This window comes from Polypterus senegalus, chromosome 9 (genome assembly GCF_016835505.1).
Source record: "Polypterus senegalus isolate Bchr_013 chromosome 9, ASM1683550v1, whole genome shotgun sequence".
In the NCBI taxonomy this organism is placed as follows: Eukaryota; Metazoa; Chordata; class Cladistia; order Polypteriformes; family Polypteridae; genus Polypterus; species Polypterus senegalus.
In genome coordinates, this window is record NC_053162.1 from 44,524,395 (window position 1) to 44,534,661 (window position 10,267).

A 10,267-nucleotide genomic window follows, 5' to 3' on the forward strand; every position below is an offset into this window, starting at 1 on the left:
ACTGAAATCGTCACCTGTGAATTTAAGATGTTTTTTATAGGCATTGGCGGTTGTCGAAAGGTGTAAAATATTTGGCCATTTCAGTACACTTGAAAGCGACAACCGAACAATTCAGCGGCAGCCATCAACTCACATGCAGAACCATAGGTGAAGGGCTTAAGCATTCCACTCTTATAGTGCTCCTGTGTAGTATAATGTACTGTCATCAGTCCACACCTTGAACCTGCCTCAGTCATTCAATACATAAGACACAATGTTCTTCTGGATATCAAGAGTGAGCCTGATATGGCCATGCAATATGTAACAAAGAGAATGGAAAAGGCAGGTGCCATCTCCGGGCATGGAAACCACTCGATAAGTGACAGTTCTTTGATCGATGGTGATCACCTCAATAGACATGTTAATGGGGGTACTGTTGGAACGATAAAGGAAATGGGTACCTGAACAATGTAAAGTAAGTCTAAAATACCTACACAATAACTATAATCGTAATAAACGAACAATAAAACAGCGGAGAAGCCGTGGATTAAATAAAAAGGCTATAGCTATCAGCAGGGAGACGTGAATCCCGTGGCGAAGCAAGGAAGGGAATGTAGAGACCGGAGCGATGAGCGGCCTTATGTTGGCAGGCAGCCAACAACGTGGGAGGCGTTGGGATGGGGGACCCAACGCCGCCTCACACGGTGACCGAGCTGCAGGCTATGGACGTGTATATGTAGTTAGCGTTGGAAACCTGCATACCAAATTTCTTGAAGATGGGCCCATAAGTAACAAAGAACGTTGGGAAGTTCGATATGGCGGCCGACAGTGGCGTCATACCACCGAAATAAGTATGTACATTGGTTTCGGTTACGCATAGAATTTCGAAATGAAACCTGCTTAACTTTTGTAAGTAAGCTGTAAGGAATAAGCTTGCCAAATTTCAGCCATCTACCTACACGGGAAGTTGGAGAATTAGTGATGAATGAGTTAGTCAGTGAGGGCTTTGCCTTTTATTAGTATAGGTATATACTAATCCATATAAAAATGTAATGTAGCTGATTACTTTTTGACAAGAATATGGTTAACATTGCAGGCTGAAAATGCATGTCTTCTTAAAAGTGTTTTATTTACAGAAAACTTCATTTTTCAGGCTAAAACCTTCAGACCAGGCCTGGTTCATCCACCTCAATCTGGCAGGAGCTGTACTGCTCTTGAACTTGGTGTACCTCTGTAGTGCTGCTATACCAGCCGTTCTGAACATTTCCTGGCTTTGTACGACCACAGGCCTGGTGCTGCACTTCTCCCTTATCTGCTCCTTCACTTGGATGACATTGGAGGCCTGTCAGATGTACCTGCTATTGTGGAGACCATTCGATGTCTACATAAGGCATTTCATACTCAAGTCCACCTTTGTAGGTTGGGGTGAGTTTATAACAAGTGTGACTTCAACCATGTGCAATCAAGTAAGAAACCGTGGATAAAAAAGGACACTCTCTGTCACTCAGGATGGAGACACAATGAATCCAATGTTTTAAAAGAAAAATCAACAGAGAAACAAAAACACATATTGACTATTCTAGGTCACACCATATTTATGTTTCTGATTCCTGTTTGTTCAATTTTTTTTTTTTCCATTTTCTGGACCCATTTATTTAAAAATACATTGAATGGGAACCAGAGCCTTTCCTAGTCTAATGGTTTGCATTAACTTCACAGATGCATGCAGTAGAAAATTTCTTAATATTTGGCCTGTAATATGATGACATCTTGACTTTCAAAATAAATATCCCTAATTCACCCTGTCTTTGAAATGTGCACAGCAGCAATTTAAAAGTGTAGGAGGATAACGGAGTACTGTACAGTGTTTGTACAGCAAGACCAAGCTCTGCTGACCTGAATTGTACTTGTGAGGCCACTACTGAAATAATAGATAGATAGATAGATAGATAGATAGATAGATAGATAGATAGATAGATAGATAGATAGATAGATAGATATTTTATTAATCCCAAGGGGAAATTCACATATATATAATAATATATACATAATATATGCAGTGTTGATATTTACATCATAAAATACCTACTGTTTGTTTCAGAGTTATGAGGTTTGATTTATAAGCAGAATAGAGAGGTAATTTTTAATTTCTAAATTAAGATGTGACATATTGGAGGCTTTTGAAAAGATGACAGCAGTAAATTAAAGAGATGCCGGAAGATTCTTCAAAATCCAAAATCAAGTGAATACAAATGAGACCTAGTTAAGAGTATAATTCAGTTAAAAGGGACACTGGAATGTAATGAAATGTTGAAGGCTGCTTAGACACATAAGTAAGATTTCAAAAGTTCTGCCATGACAATAAATGAGAATTTGAACTATACAGATACATAGAAATAAATGCTTAAAGTAGCTTATTGTCAACAGTTAAATTTCCAATCAGTGGTATTTTGTAAACAAGATTTTTAAAAATTAATTTAAACGTAACACTGCTTGATTATATTCAGGTTCACAGAAACTAGGAGGAGACTATCAAGAAATCATAGAAAAAACCCTGAAGTCAGATTTATAAAACTTGCATAAAGGCAAAAAAGCCTGATTTGTACATTCATACCACCAAGAAGTTATTATAATGTACAGTTCGTTGACAGTAAAGAATATTGTCTTCCCTTTACTGCTTTCAGACACCCACCTTCCACTTATTTTTCATCTTTAAGCCAGTAATAACAAGCACAACTGTTCTTCCATCAAAAATGTCTCACTTACTCTGTTGTGACATTGTTAGGTCTGTGACATTCAACAAAAACTGTCACATACTGACCAGCACTGCGATAGAACGGGCTGCAACAAGGATGAATGTGTTTTGCACTTTGCTTAAACGATTGTACATCAGCTTCACACGATTTGACATTCTCAGACCCCTAAAGTGCAGAGGAGCGCCTCTTCAAAGCAGTGTGTAGTGCTGCACAAAACTCCTAAAATACAACTGGCGGTGGCTGGATGCATCAAGTGCTATTCTGAGCTACCAGCCAATGCACATCTGCAGCATCATGTTTAAATATATATGAGGTTCATTAACATAGTCCATGTATGGTTGTTCCAGGAAGGCAACTTAGAGCGCTCTGATGCACATTCATGTACACAAATTTGCAAGATGATTGTGATTTATTCAGGAAAATTGTGTAGACATGTGTGTATGCCAGGGTTATAAATCTGATGTTGTTTGCTATATGCTTATTTTCACACTAGAATCCATACAAAGTTTTAGAAGTGATACCCATGTTTATTAATATTATTATATTTTTGGCTGATGACTTTATCCACAGTGACTTCCAGGACTGATATTCATTCAAATTATTTACGTCATGTGAGGCAGATCTAGCAATCTTTAGGTTTAATGTCAAGTGTCTTAGCCACTACACCACATTGTCTACTTATAAATAGCACAATAAAGCAAATGAAACATGTTTCCACTTGCTTATTCACACAATCATACTTCTGCCTAAATTCACACAAAGGTAGCAAATTAAATAGATCATGCCCATTTGTTATTAAAACAGTCTCCGAGGAGGCTATCCATTGCCGAAAGAAGTGTTTTGTCTTAGAAATCAGATATTTTTTTTCCAGTTTCATTCATTCATTTTTTACTGAACCATTTTATTCCAATGCAAGGTCATGCGACTTTTATGAAAGATTATTGTTAACAGAACACAAAGCAAAAATTATTTTCATTGAGTGGAATTCTTTTCAGGAGCATTTAATGAAAATATGATTATTATTGGGTGTCATAATGGTGCAGTGGTTCCCTCATTGTCACTTGGCATCAAGGACATTTGTTTGATTTACATCTTTTTAAAAAATAAATTATATGGTGTATTTTGAAGACTATAATTATATGTTTGACTATAAACATGAACAAGTATGATCGAGAACCTACTCAAGAAGCCGGTTGGCACTTGCTGAGTTATATATTCCTATTTTAGTATCATATTATTATTTTGCATATACATTTTCTTATATTTTCACATATATAGGGTGCAAACTTTAATAACCTTTGTATAATATATTATTGTCAGATTGCAACCGGTGTGAATTAGCTCGTCTTATATGAATGACACCCATCATCTGATTCATTTAACTACAGGCAGCTATTTGGTACCAGTGGTGACAGAACAGGCTTTGACTCCCTGTGACTTTGTATTGAAAGACAGTTAGATGTTGGTGGTATATTTGACAAGAGGACTCCTAATGTCTGTATGTCATTAATTATTTGTATATAAAAGCTTTTGACAGAATGCATTTTCATTCTTAGGAGTCCCTGCTCTTATTGTGCTCACAGTTGTTGCTGCTGACAAGAATAATTACGGTCCAATTTATAACATGTGAGTATTTACCATAGAAGAGTCCAGCTCTGGGCTTTAGATCTGCATTGTATAATGGATATAATTTATTCTAAGATCTTCATTATTAATTAGTAAACTTTAAATGTTAAATATAATTAAAGTGTATTTTATTTTCTGTTAATGTTGAACACATGGCTATAGCACATTGTCTAGCACAGAATGCACCAGCATTTCGTGCATAACGTGATAGACATCTCTCTTAATTTACATAAAATAAGTTAAAACATACAGAAAAGTTTTATACTAGATAACGTTGCATATTATGAATTTTGCTGTTTTTTTTTAATTTGAATGTTTTATTAATGCAAGCTTTGTTCTTACTAGAAAAACAAAGCCATCAAATTTAGCACAACAGTACTGAAATGGGAAATGGTAATTCAAACATTAGATTTGGCTGGGGTGCATGGTTGCTCAGTGCTTACCATTTTGGCCTCACAATTCCAAGAACATTGATTTGATTCTAACCCCTGTCACTGTCTCCCCTTTTCCATGTGAGTATTCTCTCGGAAGTGTATTTTTTTCCCCACATTCCAAACACATACGGTTTAGGACAGTGTTTCCAAACCTGTGTCATATGCTAGCATTACAGGTGGGCTGCAGCAAAACCCCACCGATAGTGCTAGATTTACAGTGGCAGCATTACAGGTGGATTGCGACTGATCCTAGACAACCTCCCCAAACCCTGATTGTGCTCAATTCACCAAGGTGGAAAAGCATTGATGATCACACTTGATTCACTAACTGCTGATGCTCTGGTGATCATGTGGAACCCCAGTTTTGACAATCGAGATTGATTCACAGAGGATGACCACTCCACTCCTGCTGCTCTGATGATCACGCTAAATTCACGGTTGGTGTCACAAACACACCGGAATGTGAAAACCGGGTTGTAACACCACAAAGATTGGGAAACACTGGTTTAGGATAATAGGTGACTTTTTTATGAGAGAATGTAAAAGAATATATTGCAGTGGATACTATCTAGGGCTTCTTCTAGTTCACCTTTAAAATTTGAGCCATACCTTATTTCCCCCAGCACTCTCTATGGCAACACCTGAAGCTGCCCAATGGCAAAGTACTAGGACTGCTGGGATTTGTAGTCAATTTAACAAGTGTTGCTACACCCTAAACATACCTCTTTTTGGTTGAATTCACTTATGTGACAGGCAGGCGCAGTAGTTTTTTATGGTTCCCAAAGTTGCTAGGACAGATTTCACCTCTACTACAGGATAATAAGCAGATTGAATAAATGGAGTGTAAATAGAGGTTAGTAAAATTGGTGGATATATGGAAAGCTTGAGGCCCAGGAAAACAAATTCTGAAAAACATTTTGGAAATTGAAAAAAAATTGCTGTTTTTTTAAAAGAATTTGTTACTTAACTAGTTGTAGGATGATTGTGTGAATGACAGACTAAAATTACACTTTGTGTCTGAGGCAACCACATAAAGGTAAATGACTGGATTCTGTTTACATTAGGTGCTGGATCACAAAATCTGCTCTACAGTACTGTTTAGTGTTGGGATACTACGGAGTTGTATTCATCTTCACCACTGCCATGTTGGTTGCTATGATTTTTAAGATTGTCCAAATAAAGCAAGCAAACAAGCAGACTTACAATGGAAACACCAGCATCTGCAAATTCACTTCCACATTTCTGGGACTAGCCTGCCTGCTGGGTACTACTTGGGGACTGGGATTCTTCACTATTATTACTCAGAGTTTGACAACTCAGTATTTATTTTGCATCATAAACTCCTTGTATGGTGAGTACTACTCTAATGAAGACAAAGTAAGACAAATGGGTTTACATTTTAGTTGTGGAAGTCTGGTCAATTTTAGATGTCTTTTTTCACTCAACTGTTCTGAAACCTAAAAGCTGAGTTGCAGTTTGTTGTTTAATCAGTTCTATTGTCCTATATATATAATAGCATAAATCAATACAACACATGTCCTTTCTGGTTCTTCTCTAAGGAGCATAAGATGTGTAATAAATAATAGGAGAGAGTTCAGTTTATCAGACTTGTTTGGTTAGATAATAGCTAAGCTGTCCAAATATCTCATCCAGACATTTTAAAAAAGTTGTGTCAGGGTTCCTGCCTTAACTGCATGATTCAGTGGTTTCTCCCAGATTTCAACAACCATTTGTTTGAAAAAATGCTTCCAGGCTTCCATCTTAAATTAAAGTTGACTTAATTTTCTCCATATCCTCATGTATGTCTTTCATGAATCAGTTGAAACAATTATTTACTTTATCAGCCTGTATTGGGTTTCCATGCAGCCTTCTTGGCTTAAGGCTAAGAGGCTTACCCTGTCAGCATTGTTAGCTTGCTATCTACCAATTTATTGAGGCAAGTTGATTAGGCATAATGTAACTTTTGTTTTTCTAGTTGCTGTCTTTGTCAAAATCAGCCATCATCGTAGTCACTTTTGTCATGTAATTGTAAGAAGTGGTGCTATCATCATTAGTATCAGGAGTTTAAGATGTAGTGAGTGTTTGAGACTTTGGCAGTGGCACAATAAGACCTGGTTGCTTTTTATTCTCCTTGGCTGTTGCATTCATTATTTAGGGACTACAGGGTGTTATAAATTAGCTAGCATCAGTGGAAGTTTTTATCAAGAAAAAACCTTCAGGAACTTTGCAAAAGAAATTGGTGCTTTCTACCTTTTTCATTATACTTATCCATTTGGGTAACGTTTATTTGTACTAGTCCTGAAATTCACACTATCACACTACAAAACTTATATCTTTGAGATGTGTTAGTTTATTCTTTCAAGTTTCACTTGCAATTACGTTGTAGTATCGCAGCAGCGTGGAATAGTCCTTTATAGTCTTGATAGTATTTTATGCACCCTGCCCGTAAATTGGTTCCTGCCTTGTGCCCTGTGTTGGCTGGGATTGGCTCCAGCAGACCCCCGTGACCCTGTGTTTGGTTTCAGCGGGTTGGAAAATGGATGGATAGTATTTTATGCTATTTCAATGTTTCTGATCATAATTATGATATATTTTTGATATTTGATTCTTCACTGGTGGTCCTATCCCTCTAAGAACAATTCCCAGAAGGTCACAAGTGAAAAAGCATCAAACATAAGCACGTGGGGTATCATTTTAGACTATTTTTGATCCTTTACTAGGGATCTAGCCTCTATGGAGCTCTAGCAGAGGGTGTAAAATAATATAATTTTATTATAATTAAGAACATTTAAATTGAAGCACACTTTTTAAAATTTCAAATACTTGATTGGAGCTGTTCTTGTTTACTTCTACCTCATGAAGTAAGTCATTACACTTCTTATGAACACACTGACTAACACTTTCCCTAATTCAGACATTTTTGGTTTTGCAATCTTAACTACAGTATTTAAAAGAGACCAGTAACTGGGTGTTTCCTCATAAGGTAACCATTCTTACTGTGCTTGGTGGCTACTTAGCTTCTTGGGTAAATTAAAGTATTTTCTGTATCAAGGGAGTATTGAAGTTTAGCACTTTTTGTATTAAAAAGTAATACCTCCATTTACAAACATGAACATGTGAATGAACCCATCCATCCATCCATCCATCCATTTTCCAACCCGCTGAATCTGAACACAGGGTCATGGGGGTCTGCTGGAGCCAATCCCAGCCAACACAGGGCGCAAGGCAGGAATCAATCCCGGGCAAGGTGCCAACCCACCGCAGGGAATGAACCTTTACTATTAAAGATAACGTAGCACAACTCTTCAAATTTGTAAAGTATCCTAAATACCATTCATAGTTTATTTTATGTCTTGAATATGTCTTTATGGTTAAAATGAAAATTGTGCGCATAGGTGGAAAGCAATAGTCATATGTGAATGCATCCTACCCAACAAATGAACAAGATGTCCTGCTAAAGAATATGTTTGTTATTTTTAAGTGTATTTCTCCACTAACATGGTATATATGTATTTGCCACACAAAATTGTTCTCTAAAGTTAAGCATTTTCTATCAATTTTAAAAAATATCTTGCCCACACTGGTGCTTTACAATACAGGCTAATAGGGCATGGGGCATCACTTGAAAATAAAAGATTAAAAAGTTCCCAGATACATCCAAAGCAGTTGTTGAGTACTGAACCACTTCTTATAATTATTTACTTTATACTGGTGCTTTACAATAGAGGTTAAAGCCTGAAAACTTACAGATGAAACAGCAAAGGTTCCAACATAAGAAAATATGCCTTCTGTGTTTCTGATGCATGTTTGTAACAAAAAAGGGGATCTGAAAATAATGATCTTACAGAATATAATTTTCCTGGTACAATTTTTCTGATGGTAATAATATGTTTTGTATTCGCTTTTGTGAATTCTCACATAAATACAGAAGTAAATCAAAACAATACCCACCATATGGCATGAAAACCTTACTGTGATATGGTCACTAAAAATGAAATCACACCTTGAGGAGGTGAAAGATTATTGTGGAAGCAGACAAATTCTGAAATGGTGTGCATCATTTCAACACACAGATCTTCTTTTAAAATTGCTGAAACTCGTAATATTGGTGTTTTATATTATTTAAAAATGACATGTATAAACTTTTTTACAGTTAGTATATAATTGCAAGATGTGGTTCAATACTCGACAACTGTCTGGGATGTATCTGGGAAGTTTTTAATCTTTTATTTTCCAGTGGTGCTCCATGCCCTATTAGCCTCTATGGTAAAGTGCCAGTGAGTACAACATATTTTTTTATCATTTATAGAAAATGCTTAACTTTAGAACACAATTAATGTTCCAGATGCATACATACTATGTTTGTGAAGAAATCATTGTAACTTTTTCTTTAAGTATAAATGAATGCAAACCACTAAATCCTTGTCAGTTTCATTTGGTATACTTTTTTTTTTCTTTTTTCAGGTTTTTTCCTATTTTTATGGATCTGTGCTCGATGGAATAATGAGAAAAAAACCTGTCAGGAGAACAGCTCCAATTCTTAAATTACTAATGCTTCTGATAACCATCAATTCTGAAAGTTTAATTTTTGTCTAATATAAAAGAGTTTTGTGAGTCAATCAAAATGGAACTGCACTTTATTTATCTGTCTCTGTATGTTCTAAATATTTTTCCCAAGCTTGTACTGTAAACTCTCCCAGTCCAAATGACAATTTTATTTACATCTATTTTTGGATGTTTGATCAAAATTAGGTTTATTATGGGTATTTTGCTTAAAACATTCATCACTATGCCCCTGCTTAGAAAGTGCATTTTCTGATGGTACTTTGATGTATACAAAGTGTTCATTATGACAGGGCACCACCATGTATGTAAATACATAAAAAATGTTAAAATTGTTGAAATGATCACGTACAAATAATGCATGATAGTTACATACATGATTGAAATATGTGCTTGTTTTTTATTTTTACCACATTCACTTTAAGAGTGTCATTGGAACAAATCAGGCAGCATTTGTGTTCCAAAGTGCTTGGCTCTGCTTTTCCATATTGGATGAATCACAGTACTATATTAGAAGAAGGAAACAGAATCTGTAGGAATTGCCATAAGTGTGCCAAGCTAAAGAATATCAACAGGAAAAAAGGCAGATTATAAAGTTCACTAAACAGTACAATATAATGAAAATAACAAAAATTCCTATAATGAGCTCAATGTCATGTTCCGGATGATGTCAGGATCCATTTTTTTAATTCTTTTTCCGCTTCTTCAGGAGAGCTAAAAATTTAGAATTGGCCAGCAGAAAACACTCTCAGTTTGGCTGGAAACAAGAGTCTGTATCTGATTTCAACTCTGGTTAATGTTGTAGAATGCAGCTCTTTAAACAGCTGTTGAAAGGGAGAAGTCCAGAAAAATACAAATATAATCTCCTTTTCCTGTGTGAGAATCAAAAACAAATCTTCTTTGACCTGT

General features: G+C 36.0%; 1 protein-coding gene across 1 annotated transcript; it reads left to right on the forward strand.

Annotated features, from left to right (window-relative positions):
- Positions 1 to 1,082: 1,082 nt before the first annotated feature.
- Positions 1,083 to 9,713, forward strand: LOC120534852 (adhesion G-protein coupled receptor G5-like). Its single transcript, XM_039762366.1, has 4 exons — positions 1,083 to 1,404; positions 4,292 to 4,361; positions 5,860 to 6,146; positions 9,260 to 9,713. The coding sequence occupies exons 1-4, from the start codon at positions 1,083 to 1,085 to the stop codon at positions 9,337 to 9,339; spliced, it is 759 nt and encodes a 252-aa protein (XP_039618300.1). The 3' UTR covers positions 9,340 to 9,713.
- Positions 9,714 to 10,267: the final 554 nt, after the last annotated feature.